At 45.1% G+C, this 24,557-nt stretch overlaps 1 protein-coding gene across 2 annotated transcripts in view; it reads left to right on the top strand.

Moving 5' to 3' along the window:
* The first annotated feature begins 7,300 nt into the window (after nt 1–7,300).
* MYO5B (myosin VB) overlaps nt 7,301–24,557 on the top strand; it is a 380,719-nt gene continuing 363,462 nt past the window's right edge. For both annotated transcript variants that reach the window (XM_032768192.2, XM_032768191.2), the window contains exon 1: nt 7,301–7,391. In XM_032768192.2, the coding sequence (XP_032624083.1) occupies nt 7,365–7,391 (27 nt within the window). In that variant the 5' untranslated portion in view covers nt 7,301–7,364. The remainder of the gene's footprint in view (nt 7,392–24,557) is intronic.

Below are 24,557 nucleotides of genomic sequence, written 5' to 3'. Positions count from 1 at the left end.
CTATGCTGAATATGGGACCCCTGGTAAAATTACTCGTATTCCAGCAAGTTCAACAGCAATCAATCAGAACTATGCAGTACAAATCTGATCCCCTATGAAAAAGAAATAATCCATAGTTGGATTCTTTTTATTTACCTTCTTATCTTTAAGGCTTTAGGGTTCACATGCAAAGAGGTGACATGCACACACACACTCTCCAATATACCTCTCTCACACAGGGTGGGAGGGGGTGACCAACTGACTTGACCCTCCCTGCCTGGTGCTCTCCACTCTCCATGCATGGCTGAGCCTCAGGATGGACCGGCCTCTCCTGCTACGTGGTACCATGTCTTCCTGAGGCAATCCATCCCCAGATTTCTGCCAGGGTTCACACTACAATGTGGCCAGCAGTAGCCTTTTGGCACTCTGGGGGAGGGAAGGGACCGGAGCTGCTTCTACCACAAGGGAAGAAGAGATGGGGAAGGGATGACCTGGCTCATGTCTTTGCAGAGCTCACCTCTTCTCTCCCCTCCGCCTTCCTGTCTGCACAATTTTTTTTTTCTTCAGAGTTTAAAGGATTTTAATGACAACTTTGGAAAGACAGCTTGTGCTATACGGTAACACGCTAATAAGAGTGGGGTGGATTCCCTGGGCACATAACATAGACAGCCACAGCCCTTCTTAAACGGGAGATATTTGTTAGAGACGACAGCAGCATGCTACAGACAAAACATCTTGGTTGCAAGGCAGCTAACACCTCGAAGCTGCTGCTGGCCACCGACATAACCCAGCTGCCTCCTGTACTCTGACTACAGCATGGGCAGGAAGGGGTGAAGCCCTATGGATGCACTGTGCACCAGAGCCCAGGGCAGGAGCTTCAGAGAACCTGGTGAGAGAGGTGGCTCAGCACAGTAGGGTGCCTAGGGGATGAGCAGCCCCACGCTCCCTAGGAGCAGGACTCGGGAGTAGTGTGTGAAGAGGGTGCTATGGAGTCTGCAGGGTCAGGAGGTGAACAGGCTGGAAATTGCTTCTCCTCCCTGCCACTCCAGAGCTTAGCTGAGGGATGGAGAAGCTGTCTTGTGCCAGTGCTGTGCAGAGCTTTGGATCACACAGGGCTCAGCTCTTCCTCACCAGTGCCTCAGGCTGGAGGGTCTTGGGTTTTCCCAGGGCACCAACTCAGCCAGAGGTGGTGGGAGAAGGAAGGAGCCTGTCATCCAGGCTGTTGGTGAGCTAAGCCGACCAGGGGCTGGTTCGCACAATGCTCGGAGCAGGATGCACTCCGCCAAGGGTGAGTGGAGGATACGGAGGAACAGCGGGGCTGAATAGGCAAAGCAGGGGGAGGATAGCGAGGAGGAGGAGCACATAAAGGGATGATGGGTGGGCAGCAAAGGCGACATGTAACCACCCGCTGCCTGACGCCTGCCTGCACTCACTGTCCGCTGCAGCTCACAGCACACAACCAGTGCTGGTTGGAAACAGGACAGGGCAGGGCCCTACTGGGAGAGAGACAGCATGCAGTGGGGCTTGTGCTGATGGACCAGCAGGGGGAGCAGTTGGTCCTGCATGCCAAAGCTTTGCCCTGCCACCAGTTTTGCACACCCACCCCCATCGTTGGCCACTGGACCCCACCCCCACGCTCCCCACACACCCACACCGCTGGTGGGCGGGTGGACCTGCCAGTTCTGATGAGGGAGGAGACAGAAAATAGAGGACAATTTGCCCGTTTTTAACAAAAAAATTGGGACACCTGCAGAAGGGCTTAAATTCAGGACTCTCTAAAGATGGGACATCTGGTCCCCCTATCCTTCCTGAGTGTTCAAGAGATGGTTTCTCAAGATGCTGTTTAAGGGGTAAGCTCGACGTTCACAGCTGACATCCTCAGAACAAGTGTAAAGGTTTGATTCCAGAGTGGAAAGAAATTTTTATCTTCCTACACCAGATGGAAAAGACAATTTCCTGTAAGTCAGCACTTTAAGTAAAAAAAAAGTCAGAAATTTGTCATAAAGTTTTAAAGAATAATAAACTCAATTTAAAATTATGTATTGCACTAATCTATATTTCCTGTGACTACCTGTGCTTTGCATCTGGGACATTCTCTGCTCCCTCTCCATCTTAATTCTTGTTCTTAAATATTCTTGTATTTCATATTTCTTTTCCATATTTGATTTAATGGAGGAGCAAGAGTAAGTGGAGTTTACATTAGAAAGGGCATTTGCTAGTACACTTGCAATTTATTCAAATTCATCTAAGGCAGAGTTTCAAATAGTATGATGGATATTAATCTGGATTTCCATGGGAATCGCAAAATGCATTACCAAAAGAAAAAAAATACAGGGCATGAATCAAATATACTGCCCCATTTAATTCCCACAGTGGAGTAAGCCATGTTGGTGCAGTTCCAGTTAGGGTGACCAGATGTTCTGATTTTATAGGGACAGTCCTGATTTTTGTGTCTTTTTCTTATATAGGTTCCTATTACCCTTCCACCCCCTGTCCTGATTTTTCACACTTCCTGTCTAGTCACCCTAGCTGTCGCCCTCAGGAGCACTAGATTGTTGGATTTGGTCCCTTCAGTCTTAAAATCCTACCTTGTGAGCCAGAGGCAGGGCCAATCGGGGGGGGGGAGGGGGGCAGGAGGGCCATCTGGCCTGGGCCTCAACCGCCAAGGAAGCCTCAGATTTAGACATTTGTTAATTTTTTGGCATTTGATTAGTTTTGCAACTTGTTTTTATGTGCACCCCTATCAGACCAAACTGTGACACACACTCTCAGCTTAGAGCTGCAAATTTAAGCAAATAAAAGAAATATTCAAATTATGTCTCTCCTTTTTTTTCAGTACCTTATTTTGTTTTCATGTGTCATCATTTCTTATTTTTATTATGGCTAAGGGCCTCAAGCTGGAAGTGGCCCCGCCTCTCTGGACCTCTGCGAGGGGCTGGCCAGAGGTGTGATGTTGTGATCCCTTCTTTGGAATGTAAATTCATAATTCTCAAAACATGTTTTGTCTCCATATGGGGCCACTTCTCCTGCCAGATAATACAAAAGGCTGACGGACAAAAAGTGCCATCCACTGACACATCCCTTTCAAAGTGTGGGTCCAAATAAAGAGAGCTGCAGACACTGAGGCAGCCCACAAGAGGGCATTCAAAAGCTCCAGATAAAATGTGTTTGAGATGGGAAGCTCCTGCATTACTTTATTCACAGCAGCCTTACGTGCTCACAACTTTTCCCAGCTGCCAGCCTTGCTGAAACATCAGGATATGCTGCAAAGGCTCAATGCATACTACTCCGATGCAGCAATTGTGTGAAAGGCGGGATTCAAGAACAGGATGAGGTGTTGCTGCTAAGGAAAAGAAAGGAATTGACATTGCCTCGAGGGATAAAGAGTTAAGGGAGAAGACAGTAAACTAAAATGTTTGCTGTGGTGAGACACTGTCAATGTATTAAATTAAGGCTATATACTGAGGCAATGCAGCAAACCACATCATCTACAGTGGTTTAAAGAAAATTCCCTGCAGTTAGTGAAGGAGTAAACAACTGTGGCAGAGTACAAGTCCTAATAAACACATTCTTTGCCCCCATATGTAAAGTCTTCACAATGAAAATTAATAATACTTTACACTTCCATAGCATCTTCCTTCCCAGGATCTCAAAGCATTTTCCACCCATTAATTATGCCTTAAACACTCCTGCAAGATGCATTTTATTATTTCCATTCTACAGTGGATGGAATTAAAGTAAGGAAAAGTTCAGTGGCTTGCCTCACGTCACCCAGCAAGTCAGTGAAAGAGCTGGTAGCAGCACCACAAACTCTTGACTCAAAGTATTGTTGTTCACCCAGTAGTCTATACTACTTTCCTGAGGAAATAATGGTACATTCTAAATGTTTCATTTAACTAGTGCCTGTCACCCAAGAAGCTCAAAGCACTTTACAAAGGTGTCTGTATTTTACAGGTGGGAAAACTGAGGCACAGAAAGACTAAGTCACTTGTCTGTAGCCTCATCGATAGAACACTGGACTTGGGAGAGGTGCGTTCTCTTCTTAGCACTGCCACTGACTTGTTGGATGACCTAGGGCAATCAATTCCCCTATCTGTGCCTCAGTTTCCCCTATATTGTAAAACGATAGTAATGATACTGACTTCTTTTGTAAAGTGCTTTGAGGTGTACTGATGAGAAGTGCTAGAAAAGAGCTAGGTATCATTATTATTAAGGTCCCATTGTGAGTCAATAGCAGAGCTGGGTTGGAAACCCCAGTCTTCTCCTTCCTAATCTGCTGCTTTAACCACTAGACCATGCTCCCTCCATAAGGAAATGCTACACAGGTCTCTTATTAGTAAGGCAGTTGGAAGATCTTTCCATTGCCATTGAGAGGCTCTCCCCTATTTTACAGTACTTGCCATTACCTTTAGGATTAATAGAGAAAGTAAACAAACTCTGGATGCTACTGCTGCAGTCTGATTGTCAGCAGGACAAAACGGTGACACATCTAGCAGCTCTTTGGGTGACACACGATCTTCAAGTAAGTGGGCATAACTCCATTGGAGCACAGGTAGTACTTGCTTATACCACGGATGAATGTGGCACCTTGAATATTATAATCCTCAAACTAGTGATCTTAGTTTTGTTTCTGAAGAGGATTAGTTGGAATCAGTTGTCCCATGAGCCCAGATTTGTGCGCTGTTAGCAAAACTTCAGCTCTTCTGATGAAGACACATGGAATCAGTTCAGGCCACTCTTGTGTGGGGCCATAAAACATATTGTACTTGGCAGCGCAAGGCTGACACCCAGCACTGCTGTTGACATTCACCTCCCAGAACAAGGAAGGCCCAGTTTTAGTCTCACCTCCCATTGTGAGTCAGAAACAGGCCCATCCTTCAACCTCTTGAGATCAACCTTGGAGCAGTACCACTACTGCCCAGCAACACCAGAGTGGGCCGAAGCCCCACACCGTTCCTGCTGAACTATTCCAGTGTCATATTGGAGGAATTACAACGTTTCTTTAAAGAGATTGCCATCACAGGGTTCTCAGTCTCTGATCTCATGCTCCCAGTGTGAGAAAGGGCAGAACTCCACTAACTAGAGTGACCAGATGTCCTGATTTTATAGGGACAGTCCTGATTTTTTGGTCTTTTTCTTATATAGGCTCCTATTACCCCCGTCCTGATTTTTCACATTTCCTGTCTGGTCACCCTACCACTAACACTGAAGACTTTTAAGCCTGTGAGGCAGAGTTAGGAGAGTTCAACCATGTCTGGTGCAGAAAGCATGAGACTCAAGACTGAGAACTGTGAGAGGGTATCTTCAGATAAGGAGATTTAATGGCAAAGGCTTATCACTTACTAGTAATTTTAAGTATCAGAGGGGTAGCTGTGTTAGTCTGGATCTGTAAAAAGCGACAGAGTCCTGTGGCACGTTATAGACTAACATACGTCAAAATGTTGGTTAGTCTATAAGGTGCCACAGGACTCTGTTGCTTTTTAGTAATTTTAGGGAAGAGTGATAGGAAAGCAATTTTCCTTAAAAGTACTGGCTCAGTATAGAATCAAGCAGCCAAGAGGCAGTTTTCAGCGAGCCTATACTGCTTTTAGAATGGTTGGTTATAAGGGGAAAATAAACAAAATTCAAAATGAGATGGAAGAAGAAAATGAGAGAGCGAGATCATTCTGGCTAATGATACTAGAGCCCTCAAATGCACCTTATTAGACCCAGCAGAGGAACAGAACCCTGATCATTTTAGATACAAATTTACCATGATAAAGGCTGTAATATAAATAGATGGCTAGTTACTACATTGCTGCTGTGTTTATCAGTATGAAAACCTGACACATCAGCAACATTCAACTGAATAATTTGTGTGGGCTGTGTGGGTACAAAGATCATTTAGGTGGCATCTCACAGGTATCATCCTTCCCACACAGGATTTTAAAATAAAACAAACAACTTGCCATTTGATGCAATCTGGTGCTTTCTAAAGAGCAGGTGCTGATTCATCTCTCACAATAGTTTTATGCTAATGTAACATCACTCATTTGAGTGGAGTGATTCCTGGTATGCTTACACAACTTTTAAGAGAGAGCAGGTTCAGGCTTTTTGTCTAGGAACTATGCTTAAGAAGCAGTAGTAAAAGCCACTTTAGGCAGGGATTGTTTAGCACAGCTTTTGCAAGATTTTCTAGACCAGGCACAAAATCAGTTCATTTCCAGCTATTTACCATGGTGTTCCATGATGGGGAGGGGGGGATGTCAAACAAGCAAAACAAAAACAAAACAAACAACCCAAAACAAACCCCAAAACCCTCAACCAAAAAAACAAAAATCAAAACCAAATAACGCTCCCCCAAACCCTTCCCAATAACATTTACTGGATCATCCACCCCCAAAACAAACAAAAACAATTTCCCAAAACACAGTCTGGGTAGGTAGAACTTCACAGGACAGGCTTAGCAGTGGGCAAATTTTGGGAGGAACAGTCTCTGCTAGATGCAGGGCCAGGGGATGCTGGAACAATTTGTACAGTGGGGGTGCTGCGAACCATTGAACCAAACTGTAAACCCTGGATATGATGGGAACCTCTTCAAGCCATGGAGTGCAGCAGCACCCCAAACACCCTAGTTCCAGGACCTAGGAGCAGGGACCAGCCTTCCACTTCCATTTGAACCTCAGCGATCCAAAAGTGACCTCGACATGTGAAACGGCAAACGGGGTTATACTGCAAAACTTTTCACGCGGCAAAGAACTGACCCTCCCCCCATTATTCCGAGCAACTTCCCCGACTCGTTCCATTTTGCCGGCTCCCTCTTAGGGGGGCGGGGAAGGCCTGGCTGGGGCTCCCCACCCCCTCGGGAGGAGGAAGGGGGCTGTGATCTGGCCAGCAGGTGGCGGCCCTCGCCTAGGTGCCTGCCCTGTGCGGAGAGAGCGCGCCCGGGAGCGGTGGAGGTAGCTGGTCCCAGTCCCACCCGCGGCACCTGGGAACAGAAGCAGAGCCGGGCTGGGCGCGCGGCTCGCCCCTCTTCGCAGCTCGCCGAGCCGGGCCAGCAGGCTCCGGGCTCCCCCGCACCGCCCCATACCTGCGCTGGGAGCGGCGCGCGAGGCGGAGCTGGACCTGCCGCTTCCACCCGCCTCCTCCTCCTCGGATTGATCAATAACTTCAGCCGCCGCGGCGGGGGCGAAGGTCGCGTCCGGCTGCGCAGCGGGACAAGCCCCGAGGCGGAGATTTGAGGACGCTCCCTGCAGCCCCGTGGCCCGGAGTCATGTCGCCCGGCGCCGTGTGAGCCGGGACCCTCGGCGCTAGAAGCCTCGCGGCTGCGCTGGACCCCCCTGCGGCTTACTGCGTCCTCTATTCCCGGTTGCGCCCCGCGCCCCTCCGGGGGTCCCGGCCAGGACATGTCGGTCTCCGAGCTCTACACCAAGGTGAGCGGCGCGGGGAGTCCAGGTTGACCCGCAGCGGCGGCCTTTGAATCGGAGACTATAACCACCACCCCCGGGGGGACCCCCTGCCCGCCACCGTGCGCGCCTCGGGGAGGCTCCGGGGCTCGCTGCTGGCCGCGCTCCGCAGCCCCTTGGAGCGGGGGTTCGGGACCCACCGGGAGCTGCCGCCTTGTTACTGGCTGCGTTAGTTTTCTGCCCTCCCTGGACACCCGAGCCGGGCTCCCGCTGGGTGCCCAGGGCGCCCCTCTGCAGCCTGACCGGGAGGCTGCCCCCTCCGGCTGCGCTGCGTGTTTTAGAGCCGATCCGTACTTCTGTTGCCGCGACACGAGAGGGCGGCGGCAGGATTTTACCTGGAGTCCCGCACCTGGCGGCCTCTCCCCGCCGCGGCGAGCTGGGCACCCGCACGGGTCCTCTCGGTCTCCCCGGGGTGCCGCTCGCTGCTTGTTCCCTGAGGCGCGGGGCGCCCCGGGGCCTGCAGCTCCTTCCCCTTGGCTGCCCCCCACCTGCGGTACCTACCCCTAGAGAAACTTCCTGCCCCTGCCCTGCAGGGCCATCTCCTTCCTCCACGCCAGCTGCAGGCAGCTCCTCACTAGTGTTAGCTGGCCCATGCCGCCCGCCGGCCGTTCCCTCCCCTGCTCACCCAGTTTATTGCCCCCTCGCCCCTGCATCTCCACCCGCCCCATTCTGCAGAGCCCTCTCCCAGTGCACTGCGTGGCTCCCCCATTCCTCTTCTCTGCTGGCTCCTCCAGGCCGTCTCTGCAGGACCATCGTGGTGACAGGTTATTACCTCTAAAAGGCTGATGTGGGAGAAGGGGCTGCAAGTAATTGAGTGTGGGGGCTCAGGGAGTATTAATCGGTATAAAAGCCAAGTTACCATGAATCAGTCACTTTTTCCTACAAAGTAGTGTGTAAATTTGTCGTGCTATAGACCTGATTTAATTAATGTGGGGGGAAGGGGGTTGGAAGGGGGCAGAATAGGTTAGAAGGAAAAGGCTCATGGTTGCCCCTGAACTTGGCAGGATCAGGTAACTATGCAAAGGTTGGGCTGAGTCATAGGCGGGGAACAGCCCGGAACAGGTGTGCAGAGGAAGGGAAATGTCAGAGCTGTTGCTGCAGTGACAGGTTAGGGACTGGTGACACTTTCCAAACAGTAGCAAGCAGTATGTGTTGGTGACAGCCTTTACATTTAATATTCTGGCTATTTGCTTTGCTGGCTCTAAAGCAAAATGCCCCTGTACCTTCCTCTGTGCTGGCCTGGTGAAGCAGGCTGGGCCTTGGCCCTCTCCTCAGATGGTTGGATCATGGAGGAAATGTGGACGGTCCCTTGCCTGGCACTGAAGGTGTTTATTCCTTACCATACAGGTGGAGTGTATGCAAGTCATTGAATCTACCTGGGAAACCTGCAGCAGGCTGTCTGCACCGGGGAAGGACAGAGTCCCACTGAAACAACCACCAGAAAGAGATTTAGGCAGCATTTATTTATTTATCTGGGGAGGGGACATCAACTCAGAACTTTTGACCATCCTCCTATTATAGTTTAACCCCCCCATCCCCCAAAAAACCGGATACCCTCCTTTTCATAGCACAGATGGGGAGGGGACAGAAGCTCATGTTTCCTATTGTGTTTTTATTGCATCAGGCACCTACATATGGTTTCTTAAAAAATCAGACTTTTTTTTTTTTTTTTTTTAAAAGAAGCCTTGTCAATATAAAATGAACTAAGTGGGGACAGCTTAATGATGCAGTCTAGTTGAGATTGAGTCTCTTGCCTTATATTGTCTGTGCTGTCTCCTGGAGTGAATGAATGTTGTATGTCCTCCATGGGATATTCTCCGAAATAAGATGTTTCTGATGAGACCAGACATGAGCAAAACACTTTAGCTTTGGTATATATCAGCATAAGTAGGAACATAAAAATTATGACCTGTATACTCAACAGGTTTAATTGACAGCCTCTAAGCAAAACAAAATAAAACAAGCTTATAAATTCCAGAAATGGTAAAACTAGGCAAAGCAATGTAAAGTAAAATCCATGAAATGCTGCTGTTTTAACCCCATACTATATGGTGGGTATTCTATTAAAAGAGGGAAATTTAACACATTCTATGTGTTTTTTTTGTTTTGTTTGTTCTTTTAGTCATATCTCATTGGATTGTATGTACTATTGTCATATGTGAAGTTATGAACTTTGGTTATGTATGGGTCAGCAGTGTGCCCTTGTTGCCAGGACAGCTAATGGCATATTGGGCTGCATTAGTAGGAGCATTGTCAGCAGATCAAGGGAAGTGGTCATTCCCCTCTATTTGGCACTAGTGAGGCCACATCTGGAGTATTGCGTCCAGTTTCGAGCCCCTTGGTACAGAAGGGACGTGAACAAATTGGAAAGAGTCCAGCAGAGGGCAATGAAAATGATCAGGGGGCTGGAGAACATGACTTACGAGGAGAGGCTGAGGGAACTGGGCTTGTTTAGTCTGCAGAAGAGAAGAATGAGGGGGAATTTGATAACTGCTTTCAACTACCTGAAGGGAGGATTCCAAAGAGGATGAAGGTCGGCCATTCTCAGCGGTAGCAGATGACAGAACAAGAAGTAATGGTCTCAAGTTTCAGTGGAGGAGGTCTTGGTTGGATATCAGGAAACACCATTTCACTAGGAGGGTGGTGAAGCACTGTAATGGGTTACCCAGGGAGGTGGTAGAATCTCCTTTCTTAGAGGATTTTAAGGCTCGGCTTGACAAAGCCCTGGCTGGGATGATTGAGTTGGGGATTGATCCTGCTTTGAGGAGGGGTTGTACTAGATGACCTCCTAAGGTCCCTTCCAACCCTGATATTCTGTGAATTCGTTTGTAGTGGAGTTGTCCTCTCTTGGTTTCATGGCCAGTCACATTATTGATACGTATTGTATCCTATATAAACTCTCTGTGTGGGAGACACCCACTCATAGTGGGTGGGTGGGTGTCTTTGCAGACATTGCTGTTTGGTTTTTGGGTTACTTAATGTTTATATACTAGATGTTTAAGGAAAGATGTAAACAGGAGAATAGTTACCCTCAGAGGTGGTGTTTGAGTGGGCTTATCCCTCACCCATCTAACTGGATACTTTTTCACTTCTGAAGTGTTTCGGGGGGGGAGAGGGGAGCGTGCGGCGGCAGGAGAGTGCTGGCTCTCTGACCTTGTCCCTTCCTAATCCCTATGAAGTTCCTCTACCTCTATGGATGTGCTACAGGGGTTGGACTCTGCGAGTCAGGAGGAACAGGACTAGGGAGATGGCTATCCCATGGACCATGCTGTTGTTTCCCAGAACCACACAGGTATTACCCAATGAAAGTCATGCTAACCCAGTCTGCATGATCTTGTTTTGTTCCTCCACTATGTAAACTTTTCCCACCCGTTCTTCTATCCCAGAAGGGAATGGGTTGAGGGTTGCAGTGAGCAGGGAGTGATATAGGGACTGAAATATGCCTGGGGATCAGGAAAAAGTATGATGCCCTCAGCCTCTGTATGGATGATCCTGACCTTCGATGGATGTCCAAGATACAATGATTGGCTGGAAACTTTGTGACTGGGCTCTAGTCGAGTTTCTTGTCCCCTATGAAATTTTCCCCATGAAGATGATAACTTACGTTATAAAAAAAAGTTTGCCCCTTTTGAGACCTCTTTTATGTTGTTGAAGCAGACCTTCCAATATTAGAAGACTAGCAATGGGAAACATTTGGAGAGGGACATGTGTTCCCATGTAACTCTTGGTTTACATTGGTATAGGGGAGATTTTTTGTAGGGAAAGACTGGAAAACTGTAAATATGGTGTTATATGACAGTTGTTTCGTTTTGTTTTTCATTCTCCTCCTTCCCATTTCAGCTATTTAAGGTTCTTCACCATGTACCAAACGTCTTTCTTTAGGAGAGCCATCCATTTACATTTAACTAAATCATTTGAACTGCAAGGGTTAGCAAAGTTGTTTTAAGCCAAGTATTGTGATTCCACAGTCTACCAGTTGCTTATTATACCAGCATGCTCACTATGGCTGAGCACAGGGTGGGTACAAGAGTTACTGAAACCTGATTATGATAAGTGGTGTGTAAGCCTTGTGCTAGCCTTGCACTCTGGCATATATCTCAGCCTAAAGGAATAAGTGAGGGCATGATGTGATATAGGGGGACTTTCCTGGGCTTTCTGTACTGGGATGAATTCCACCCTTTCTGTACAGGTAACATTGGACCTGGGTTTGATGCATTGTGCTGTAGTCTTAGTCTGAGTGATCAAAGCCTTTATGTGATTTGTTAGTCAAATATGGATTTTGGTGGATTAACTGAGACTTATAAACCAAAATTATTTTTTATCAGTGGACAAATACATGGTACAGACTGCCAGGATTGCAACTATTAAAAAAAAAAAATTCTGAAAATTTGGCATCAATCATACCAGTAAGCTAAAGGTACTGTAATTGTTTAAAAATATGAGCAAAATATTATTTTCTGGTTCCTGCTATTACTAAGAATTTTGTTTTCTGATACTTAAGGGCTGTGCAAGAAAAATTCACTAGCACTATTATCAAAACTCACCTGTAATTCTTACATTGCAATGAAATAAGTGATCTTCTTGTACGTGGTGTTGAGGCTACCTTGCCTAGATGCTGACAGATGTCCAACATATGCTTTACAGTTGGATAAAAGCACCTGGTGATACAGAAAGCTTAGTGCTGATCACTCTGTATACTATTGACCCATTCTGCAAAAAGAAAATTGGTGCATAAAAAATTAATTTTTTCATCTTTTGGAGCATTATTCCCTCACATGCAATAACTTGACGGGGAAATAATGTCTGCTGCTCCAACTATTATAACTACTGTGGGGAGTAGCTAACTAAACAAGATGTAATAAACACTGGAATCGTTAAGGGCCAGATTCTGCCACTTTGTACATTATTCTTTGATTTAATCTTTACGCCTTAGTCCAGTTGATTTCAGTGAGTCTACTGGAGGGGTAAGGCGCTTTTCAGCGTTAGTATTGGTGGTAGAATCTGGCTCTAAATAAACTTCCTTATCTTATGCCTGGTAGGGGAGGAGAGAAATGAGCTACTGCTCGCTGGATGAAGATGAATAACATTTTCTTCCTAGTTAAGTTTGTTAAATTGTGTTTATAGTCATGATAGAAACACTGACCATTAACTCTAGCTGTGATATGTGCTTATCTGTAATGTGCACGTTTTTATACAATTCTTTACTTTTGAAAAAAAGTGTATTTTAGTGTAGGAACAACATCAGCCTGCATGTTTGTCAGCTAATTGTCATGATAGAGCTTGCTGCAGCAAAAGGGATACAGAGAAAATAACTAGGACTTTTTCCAGCTCATGTTTCATCAGTGGAACAAGCCTGATGGGTAAAAGGACCAGTGTAATGAAGTGTCTGGTGTTCAGGGAGGGATATTGCTGATAAAGAAGGACATAATTGGCAACAATCTAAATCTTTATTTCTCCTGGATGTGTTATACTGCTTTTATCAAATTACTTCCCATTTTAAATAGGAAATGCTTGTTAATATTTGCAGTGTGGGTAGTGTCCAAAGTCTTCAGTCGAGATCCGGGCCCCACTGATCTAGGTGTTGTACAAACACGTATGAAGCTACAGCCTTTGCTTTGAAGAACTCAAAGTTGTGAAGGAGAGATTTGAGACACATCCTCTTCCATGTTTGAAGGGATGTGCGAGTAATTCATGCTCCTCACCAGGTGCTTTCAAAGGGCCGGATGGTGAGATGAGCTGTGATGTGTTTTGAATGTTGCATGTGCAGTGCACCTCTCAGGGCTATAGGTATTTCTGTCCTCTTTAACAGGGGAACATAAACATTGTCTTGTTTTTTTTAAATGAGGAAAGCTACTGATTGTGTGTAATGAATATCAATTACTGCTTTCAGGCAGAGAATCCTGTCCCTGTGCTGTGATGTTCATGGTGCTTTATAAACAATATTTCAGTGGGTGAGAACCTGGGGAATATTCTTATTTAAAGCTATAAATATTGCCAGACATGGACACATGAAAAGTTGTATGTAGCTGGCCTACAAATAATCATAGACTATCAGGACTGGAAGGGACCTCAGGAGGTCATCTAGTCCAACCCCCTGCTCAAAGCAGGACCAATCCCCAGTGTTTGTTGGAAGGGTATAAAAGTGCTGACATTTTAAATTATTGGATTTTTTTGCTTTGATCATTGTTAGCGCGGTAGCTCAGCAGTCACTGGAGTGGAACCAGTTCTTTCAAGGAATCTGTTCCAGTTGTCTTGCTCGTACATGGTTCTGAATGTTCTGCAGGCTCTTGAGCAGTGGATTTTCAAGTATCAGCTGTGCAGACTAATTCTGTGCAGTATTGGTACATTGTTTCAAGGTTATGGAGGCATGTTGGACCATAATTTTGAGAGGCCGCCTTTTTTGGCTGTCAATGCTAAGTGGATCCAGGAGGAATCATGAACTATAAGGGCTGATCCTGTGAATTTTTATGCATTCCCTGGACTCAGTGGAATTGTTTGTGTGATAATGTCTAACTTGTGGAAGTAAGGATTTTCAGAACTGAGTCCCTAGAACAGTGAAAGACCTGTTGGGTTGCTTATTCCACACACCAGGGGTGACAAGTCCAACTAAAAAAGCAATTTATTTTTCCTTAAATGTTTTGACTATTGTAAGAAGTGCACAAAAAAGTGCACTTATCGAAGCCTGACAGCATGACTTGACAGCATGATCAGAACAAAAAGGAAGAATAATAGCAAATTCCCTGTTAGTAGAGGACAAAAGCCTAATCCATAAATAGCATCAGCTTTGTCACATGTAAAAGACCTGGCTGTGAGATAATGTCATCATTGACTTTCTAGGAAACTAACATGTTTCCTTTAAAAGTGTCATTTGGTGCTTATATCTCTAATTGGGTTTTGATGATTGGAGTTGACATCGCAAATAGCAATTGAGTTTAGGCTTCTGAACTAATGTAAAATGGTTATTAAGGTCTTCTACAATGTTGCTAATAAATTACTGTCATCCTGTGAAGATGCTGACATGGGGAACTCTCTCTTCTTTTTTGCTGAGGCCCTTCTGAAGTGATTTGGGTTTGGAGTAAAAGTCAGTGTGCTGTTTACTGTTAAAAAACAGCGCAATCTTAATGACAATTAGCAGTTCAGTACTGGTAGCTACTCTGTTGATTTAGTTCTAGTGGCCTGTTTGTACACCCTGCAAACAAATCTCCAAGCACAAATGTTTTTAATGCACATCACTGAGGTTATAAAGATTCGCCAGTCGGAACACCGAGGGCCTGATTCCATTGTCACAGTCACCACTGTAGCTGCACTGATTGATACTGGGGTAAATTGGGCCGCAAGTATACACGTCAAGGTTCTTCAGGAACTATGCAAGACAACCTGTGTATCTGATAGAGAGAGCCCTAGATGCAAAATGTTGTTGAGGAAGTTCTGTTCTGAATCTGAGCGTTGCAGCTTAGATCTCTCTTTAACATCAAAGTAGAAAATGCAGAAATTCAGATTCAGTGGGTAATAACCCATGTAATGGAGACCAAACCTGTTTTATTGGAGGACTCATCCTACGTTATTTTTAACAGGAAGCTGTTTGCATGACACTATTGAAAAGTCTCCTATCTAATGTCTTCCCTTAATCCACAAAAGGCATGAGGTCAGCTACTGACTCCACACTTGTACAGACATTTTGATTCAAGTGTTACAGTAGGTGTTGGTGTTCTGGATCATAATATCAGACCGTGAAAGCCCCCCACTATGGGGCTCTGTCCTATGCTACTTACTGGGGAAATCTTGGCCTATGATTTGGCTGGATTAAGGAGTTCAGGGTTGACCCATGCAGAGCAAAACAAAGATCTACTCAGCAGGTCATTCCTGCTGGTTCTTTGCAATGAATCAATTGGAAAATGCTTCCCATAACTTACTAGTAGTTATTAGATTGTTTTGGGTTTTTTTAAGCCAAGAAGATTTTTACTTACATTAACATGCCAAGAATGTTTAAAAAGTCTGATGCCATGTTAATAGCCTTGAAATGGATGCATTGCTGTCCCAAACTCTGTTCTCCTTTGAATTTCAACATCTCAGAACGGTTAGTGGAGGTAATTGTCTGATGGAATGTCAGCTGTCACATGGCTTGTAGTTCTGTTTTGCACTTCTGTCACTTACAGCACATGAAGATCTCATTAAAGTCTGCAAACAGTCTTGTGAGGGTTAGTAAGTGCAAATGGGTGAACCGAGACACAGAAGTTTATCGACTTTCCTATGGCCATATATGGAACCACTGACAGATGGAAAGAGAGTGTAGCTCTGCTGATGTCCAGTCTACTGCTATAAATATGTACAAATGTATGCCATAGTACCAACCTATTTGTACTGCAGTTAAGTGATGTACAATAAGGAGATTTTAGGGAACATGTATTACCTCTTCACTTTCTCAGGCAATTCTTGCTAAGTTTGCCTTTGTCCTAGGTTATGCCCCCACAGAAGTGGGGAGGTGTAATTTTTAGCCCTCTGCTTGAGCTAACACATGCACATTTACCTAAGCTGGGAATTGTATCCCCCAGTTCCTGTGCAGACATACCCTTAGGAAACACACTAGGCAGGAGAGATATTTGTGGCATCCTAATTAAAGGGCCCAATAGTGTCAAGGCAGCCAGTGGCTTGTTAAGCTCAGACAAGCATGTCCATGATACTTGGCCACAATTGATCCATATGAGTTACCGGCGTACGAGTACCTCTGGCTTTAACTTGTGTGAAAACAGTCCTCAGTTTTGTTCAGCAGAATGGTGGGGGAGACAAATCTGCATTTGGTGGACTATTGAACATCAGCTTCTAAAAACTATGTAACTGTTGGTATTGCCTCTGCAGCAAAGGATGGGACAAAGCCATGGGAAGAGAGAGAGGATGATGGGGGGGGGCATTTCCCCCCCCCCTCGACTGTATATATTGATAATGGGAAAACAACTAAAACCATCCTTGGGAGCAAAGAAGAAACTGGCCATGGACCATTTCCCATAAAGCTAAGGCAGAGTTGGGGTTCCCCACCAGCTGGGTCCTGGGATTGGTCTGTGTGTCCAGCATAGTTGCTGGCTGGCCCGCTCAGCCGGGCTCTTAACCCCCTTTCCAGCTGCAGTGATCAGTGACGCATGGCTCCAGCCTGCTCCCTGCCAGCAGCTTGCCCCAGGGACATGGCTTCATCACTGAGCCCAGGACAAGAGCCCCACACAAGCTCACTGCAGCACTGGGACAGAGGACAGGATGAATCCTAGCCAGGAGGGAGGTACTGCTGCCTGGCTAGGGGCTGCCATTTTATAAACCTGGGCAATAGGAGGGGACTGGAGGAGGGGGCCTTTGCTGGACAGCCCTCTCCGTCCCTCCATCCTGTCAAGTGGCTCTTTGGTATTGGGATGGTGGCAGCAACAAAGCGGTGGGGGAATGGGCTGGATCGTGGTAGCAGAACTGATTGCAATAACAAATTACCTGCTACCTCCCAGGATCTGGAGAGGGTAGGGGAGTTGCAGTTTCTGGGGCAGGGCCAGGTGTGAAGGGTGCATTGCGGCTCTGGCCACCTGGTCAGGTTTGTCCCATTTGTCCCCACCCCTCGCTGTCTCATAGCTCAGCGAAAGCACTCGTGGCTTTTCATGGAGGCCTGGGAAGGCAGGAGCACTTGCTGGGATTCCCGCCCCCCCCCACTCCCCGACCAGCCTCCTTTCAGGGGCTGCTGCGAGCTACTGAAATGGGGCTTTCTGCCCAGTGGAACATACAGTCCCCAGCCTAGAGCCTGGGCTGCTGTCAGGGTGCCCTGGCTCTGCAACGGCAGCTGGCATAGTGAGTCCAGCCCGTGGCTTTGGGATAAAGTTTCCACCTGCTAGATTCCAACTCTGTCCCTTCCCTTGTGCTTGTGTCGTGTCGCGGTGCATTCCCTAGCAATAAAGGCAGCCATTTAAACTCAGAGCCTAACAATTGGTAAATCTGAAAGTTAGACCTATACCTATTAATAGTATTAAGCTCTCATCACTCCCAAGTATAGAAGTCAAACTATACCTATGGGCAAAGCAATGCACTTCAGCAGGCTACTATAGCTGAAGAGGTGACTCTTTCTCTTAAAGCCCAAATGGCAAAATACAATATCAGTATGGCCATACCAGTAACCTCTTGTGCTGGAAAGAAAATGCTGTCTCTGGGTATAAGGAAGTTGGACAGCACTAGTTGCTACAATCAATATAGTGTCTTGCTAAAAGCTCTGTTGATCTGATGTGCTCTATTGCACTAACACAATCACAGCATTATCTCCCCTGGAGCCATTCTTTGCCTAGGACAGAGGAATCTTGCAAGAGTGAGACTTCCAAAATTTCTGACAGGAGTTAGTTTCTTTCCCTGTTGCCCTACTATTTTGGTTGGTTAAACACTCTCACCCTAAGGAGGTGCTGAGCAGCCTCACCTTCCATTTGTATACACTTGGTGCAGAGCACCTTCAATTCTAAGATCTGGTCTTTACCTAACACTTAGGTCGACCTCACTACATCGCTCAGGGCTGTGAAAAATTTCATGCCCTGCGTGACGTAGTTAAGTTGACCTGACCCCCACTGTAGACATAGTTAGGTCAGCGGAAGAATTCTTCCGTTGACCTAGCTACCATCTTTCAAGGGGGTGGATTTACTACAGCAAAGGGAAAACTCCTTAGTGTCCTTAACTAGGAGTTTGTGGGATGTTCAGTATCTCTGTAGGAACAGGCCCATAATGAGCTGTTTTAAAGACCAGAGAAAGAAGACGTATGTTCAAGAGTAGCACAGGCTGCTGAAATGGCAGGGCTTCATAGCATGCCTGCTGAACTAGGTCCATAAGATGGCACTGGAGAAACAATGGCAGATGAAAGGAAAATGAAGCTGGAATTAAAAAGACAAACATGATGGAGAAAATACAAAGCCAGTCTTGTTTGCTGTGTTGCTCGGTGGTGCCTCCTCCTTACCCAGTTATTCAGTGTAAAGGCTGAAGGAAGCCCCTGTTAATTACTGTGGTTTATTCTCTCTGCTGTAACTCCTCCCTCCATGGCTGCTGTCATGCTGCCTTTCCTTGGGCATGGAGGAGCTAGTGACTCAGTGGTCAATTCAAGGTCCTTGCAGAACCAGTGGCAGCTGACTCTGGTACCCAAGTACAGCCTCTTATCCCCTGAATTCATGGGCTTCAGGAATCTAAGAACCAGAGTGTTTCGCTTGGTAATCCACAGAACCAGCTCCTCAATCCATGGCAAGCTCTCACACAAAACAAAGGGTAGTGAAAGTGCACTTGTTTGGCTGCCAAGTGATGGGCCTTTCCCTACTCCAGTTGAAGTCAATGGCAAAGGTTTCCCTGGGAAGTGGGAGCAGGAGAGGGCCCAGTGTGTGAATTAGTCATCATGCAAGCACAGAATGATAGAAGGGGACTTTTCTGAGTTTCCCTTAAATGGACAATAAATACCAGTGTTGGCTGTAATGCAAATAACATTCAGGTGATTTCTCTTTGATTCGTGGCTCCGGTCAGCTCTACGTGATTAAAATAATCTTTCCAATTTGTTAAGGCATCCAGTTGCTGGCATGCTTCAACCTAAGCAACTATGAGAACAGTTCTATCCTTTATTCTCTAGCACCGTTTGTGAGGCTTTTGGAATGATTATTTATGAAGGATATTATCACTTCACTAATTTAACCATAAATTTCTTTATTAAATCCAAAGGCCAAATGGTATCTATACAATTGCTTTAAATGTACCTAAAAAGCCTAAATAATAAGCAATTTCTACATCCAAAAAGTAAGAAAATGTTTATAAACCTTTGATCAAGATATTTGCAAATGGGCTAAATCCAGAGGTGCTTAGTCCTATATTGATCAGCTCCAGTGTGGTCAGGCAAATATTAGCAATGAACCCTTTAAGAGTTAACATTTGTACCATTTAACAAACAGTGATGTCATTGCCAAGTACTGACTTCAGCTAAAAACCAGTTTGAGATAGTTCACTCTTATTTCTGGTCTTAGTCCAGTTCGACTTACAGCCACCTTTCTCCAAGGCCTTTCTTCCCCTCCTTTTTGCTGACCAACAAGCAGCATGTGTTGCACCTGGATTCACATAGGCTTTACTTGTATCTGGAGTGGGAAGGTTCATGTCGGCTCCTTTTAAGACCGATTCTCTATCTTATTTAAAACCACCTGCACCTCTATTGGTCAGAGGCCTGCCTTTTTAGACACTCCTCTTTTTCATTACTTTAGAACCAGATACATTCTCCCTACTTTTTCCTTCTGGCCTTACAACTCATTACTTTCAAGGTCTTTTATTTGCTAGCTAGGGCTTTTCTTTGACCAAACTTATGCTAACTTTTATTCTCTAATTTTATATTTATTCTACAGGGGCTGTTGCTTTGAGGTGTGTTGATGGTGATAGAAATACTTGGTGGTATTGCACTGTTAGAATGGGATTACCTAATTTTTAGAAATGTAGTTGCTCTTGCACAGTGGTGGGGTCTCTAAATCTTGCTTAGCTCATACTATTGGAGAGATTTATAATTTGTCTTTTTAAGAATCTTGTTTTGATGATGGCCTTGGTAGAAGAAATATTAGCAAAAAGTAATACTTTAGTGACTAGTGGAAGTGTTTGTAGATGAACGTGCATCCCTAATTTGTCTGCAATAACAGTAGCATTGGTTCAATACTAATGTATTCAATTGGTGTCTTGGTTAAATTCCAGGGTGATAAAATGTTCAGCCTGGATCTCAGCACTTCTCCGAATAGCTTTTGCGAAAAGGAGCCTGTACTGCTCCTATAAATGCCAGAATCTATCTGCCTTCAACTTGAAAATATAAGTGTCACAAATGTGAACTCCTGTGTTTCTGGCTGTGCTCTGACTCATGCCTTTTGAATTGGGTATCTGCCTCTGATGGAGTTGTAATGCTAGTTCAGCCAGGATCCTGAGCATATGTAACACACATGCCATGCACTGCAAATGGAATGTTGATTCTGTCTGGTTGTATTCTGTTGTTGTGGACATGCTCATTTATTTATTTAAAACAATTGAGGGGTTTGGTGGGGAGGTAGAATGACAATTCATTCTCCATTGAAGTACAGAGCTGGTTTGTGAGCAGAGTTAAAATGGTGGGAGGCAGCTACCCTTGTTGTTTGGTGCCTCTCAGCTCGTTAGGCTGCAAGATTCCAGTTGGACTAGAATGGAAGAATGTTAGGGTGAACTCTGATGCCCTGAAACTTTGTTTATGGGGACAAATGTAATGGAATCTTTCATAAGGCCCTCTCAGAGGTTTGTGGGTGATGGAACAGCCCTTCCTTCACCCTTCAATCAGGTATCAAACACCCACACAATCACTTCTATAGCACCTTGGCAACACTGGATATCAGCCCTGTGTGTGGAGTTTTGGCTGCAAAGTTGGTGCACTGACTCACCATATGCCTGCCCGCCCGCCCCTAAATTCCCTGCCTTGTGCCGATACAGTAACCATAGAATGCTGGACTCTGTAGCCAGGGCCTTATATGAGTCCTGTATTTGGCTCATAGTGTGAGAAATGACTTCATTATAAGAGGTTTCCACTGTGCTTATTTTTCATTGGTTGTCTCTTTACTTTTGCTGATAGCAGGAAATTGGAGGCAGGTGGGAAAGACTGAGTACCCCGGTGTTCATTCTTTATTGTAGTGTTTTGTTGTTGTGCCAGAACTTTCTCCTAATCCCTGTTGTTTGGTGGCAATTCAAAGTCAACTACTTCTCCCTTTCCCCCCAGCGTAGGCGGATAAGAAAATACTATAATCTTGTTAATAGCTGCAAAATGAACACAGGGACACTGGCAATCACAAGAAATGTCACATACAAAATAGCAGGCATTAAACAATGTTTTAAAAAAAGACCACAAAGACTTCTCCCTCCTATCTCAGCAATTCAAAATCATGTTGGTATTGCCTCTTATTTTCCTAACTGTACACTTGTAGGAAATGTGAGAATAAGAACTTGAACGCACTAGGGAGGGAGTGGTAAACTGGGCCACTTGGAGGGAGTGGTAAACTGGGCCAAAGAACACAACTCCTGTTATGGACCCCAGTTCAGGAAGGTACCTAGGCATAATGTTTAACTTCAGTGGGACTGTTTGGGTGCTTAAAGTTAGGCATAATGCTTAAAACTGGAGCCACGGCTTACAGGAATCATTCAAGGTCTGTTCCCTCTCCCCAGTGAACCACATGGAAAACTTAAGCCTCTACTCTTATCTATGCACAGATTTTATGCTGCATTACTTCGCTGTTCAGAAACAGAAATAACAACAGTACAGCCCTCGCTGAGGTTCTACCATAGTTCTAAATAGGCTGGAACCAGGCTCCGACTGCTTGAAATAATCTGTTGAAAAATAAAAACCAAGAACTTTCCCCTTGCAAAAGAAAAAAAAAAACAGACTCAAGAACAACCAACCTGTGTAGCGCCTTATGTGGGCGCTACGTGCAGACAACGTTCTGAATGTGCTCTGTGAGAGCAGATAGCTGCGGCCACAGCTTTCAATATATTTGAGACTTTTGGACTTCGATTCAGGGCAACACTTACGTGCACTTAAAGTTGATCACTTGCTTAAGTGCTGTCCTGAATCAGGTCTGAAGGGCTGTGATCTTTACCTGACTCCATGGTGAAACTGAGAGGGAAAAGTGGGGGGCGGATGTTGGGGGGAGTATTAATTTTTCTGTCAAATGTTGTGATTTTCTTTCCACCGTTGGAGTTATATAGTTCAGTAGGGTAGCCTGGGAGCAGGTCTGTATTAATGCTTAGGCCATTGCAACACCCCCAGTGGATCTGCATCAACGATAGCGTGATTACAGACACTTGCAGGAGAAAAAGCTAGCATAGATGAGGCACGGGTGGGAAGAAGGGTTGAAAGCTCTGGCTGTATGAGACTGATGGCCAGGATTATTTGGAGTACTTTAATTTTAAACATCCTTTCTGACCACTTTGGAGGATGCTGTTATGTGGAAGCCTTCTGCAGAGTTCGGGAAGGAGGCAAATTTAATCTTTGCCCCTATTGGGGCAATAACTACGGAGCTGTTTTTCATACTTCCTGATGTCTCTGAATGACTGTTAGTTAAATGGTAAATAATTTTATATATTGTATAAAATGTAGAGTTTTGCTCACTTTAAGCATGGATGGCTTATGCTCTGTTCTTTCACCCTAAAAAATTGATGGCACCAACAATCCATTCTCTAGCACCATATAAATCTCCCAGCCTCTGGCTGATCTTGGCAGCTCTGGTAATAATATATACTATCAAAGCTGGTATATCAGCAACATAGTTCCACTCTCTGAAGGGAAGGCTGCTGCTTTGCTGGAGCAAACACTGGCTTAACGTGGCTCTACAGGCCACTGTTCCCAGAATAGATACTGTTGTGTGTTGACAATAGGGCGACCACACAGCAAGTGTGAAAAATCAGGATAGGGTGGAGGTGGGGTAATAGACACCTATATAAGACAAAGTCCCAAATAGTGGGACTGTCCCTATAAAATCAGGACATCTGGTCACCCTAGTTGACAAAATGTGGGTTTGCTAAACTCCACTGTAAAGGGGACCTTTACCCAAGCATAGTTAGCTGTGCTGAATACAGTATATATGATTTCTGCTTTTTTTTAAAAAAAAGTGAAGAAAAATGTGTAAGAGAACATGGCAAAAGGTGTGTTCAGTCGAGGATGAGATGTTGTACTTTGAAGTAAGCAGACAGGCAATAGTAGACCTGATTAAGCAGATTCTCTCCTCACCTTTAATTCCTGAAATCATCAGTAAGAGTAAGAGATCTTCCTGGTCATTTTTGGGGGTGTGGTGTGGGGGTGATTCTCTGATATGTAAAAAGGCCAAATCAGTGTTTTATTTCTTTCCCCACTTCCCCCATGTGTTTACATTATGAACATCAGACACAAGACTCTGATCTCACCAATGCCAATCTGGAGTGTTCCCAGTGAAGTTATTCTGGATTTCCATGGGTGTAACTGAGATCAGATTCTGGCCCCTGATCTTTACATCCTTGTATACTTGTTAAAGAGCTGGCTTATTAGTGGCCTCATGACATCAAAAGAGACTGAAAAAATAGCAGTTGAGAGGGGAATTGCAATATGAGCAGAGACCTCATAGTGTCCACGTGCTTAGACTTCAGAGATCTAGAAGTGACTGCTAATCCGTAAGTCCGTCTCTTTATTAAATTCCCTGTACAACCTTTTCTGGTTCACTCTGGTGACTGGAGGGCCAAAACCTCTAAATTTAAGCCTCTCTTCACAGAAAGTGTTCTTAGTCAGATTAAGACACTGGAAGAAGTAGGATTGGCTAACATCTATTTAAATCAACTCCCCCACAAAGGCTGGAAAGAACGGCTCTCAGGAAAGAGTCGATACGATTCCCCCTTCAGCCAAGTGCAGAGAGTTCTAACTGCTGATTTCCAGTTCTCTAAAGCGGGAGGAGTCCATTATTTTTTTTGTCGTGGTCCAGACTTCAGGGGAAGTTGTTGTTCATGTTTTTATTATTATAAGAAGTAAATGGATTTCAGAATCTATTCAAAAGCATCTGGCAGTCTGGTTTGGTTTGGGGCCGGAGTCCACCGATTACCCCCTGCTTTAAAGAGTCCTGCAGGAAAAATAACAAAAACTTGTTCCTTATACAGCAGGGTGGAAAGGGAAGTTTTCATGCCATCTCTATACATCAAAAACAAGCAACAATGGGTACAAGCCTACTTGTTCCTTTTGTAAATACCCTTTAAAAAAAACAAACCAGCTGCTGCTTTTATATCTTATTGTTTTAACAATTTTATAACTTTCTGAAAACATCCCTGTTTCACTGTGAAGATGCTCCATATTTGGTCTATGTCGGGTGTTGAATGTCTTTCAGGCATTTTAGACCGAGAGGTGGGGAATATTTAAATAATAATTACAAAAAAGGCATCAAAAATAGCTGAAATCTGACATTTAGCATTTACATAATCCCCACTGAAGGCTAGGGCTATTGCTATGTTTGGAAAAGTGTTTTTTTGTCCTCAGAAGTTCTCATTTGAAAAGTGCACAGTGAGCAGTACAACAACATGGTTACACGTGCACCTGTACGCAATGAAGAGACATGCTGCCCATCGGTGCCCTTTTCAAGAGCTAGCACTTAATCT

This window comes from Chelonoidis abingdonii, chromosome 6 (assembly GCF_003597395.2).
Source record: "Chelonoidis abingdonii isolate Lonesome George chromosome 6, CheloAbing_2.0, whole genome shotgun sequence".
NCBI classification, from domain to species: Eukaryota; Metazoa; Chordata; order Testudines; family Testudinidae; genus Chelonoidis; species Chelonoidis abingdonii.
This window is presented reverse-complemented; position numbering and strand designations above follow the sequence as displayed.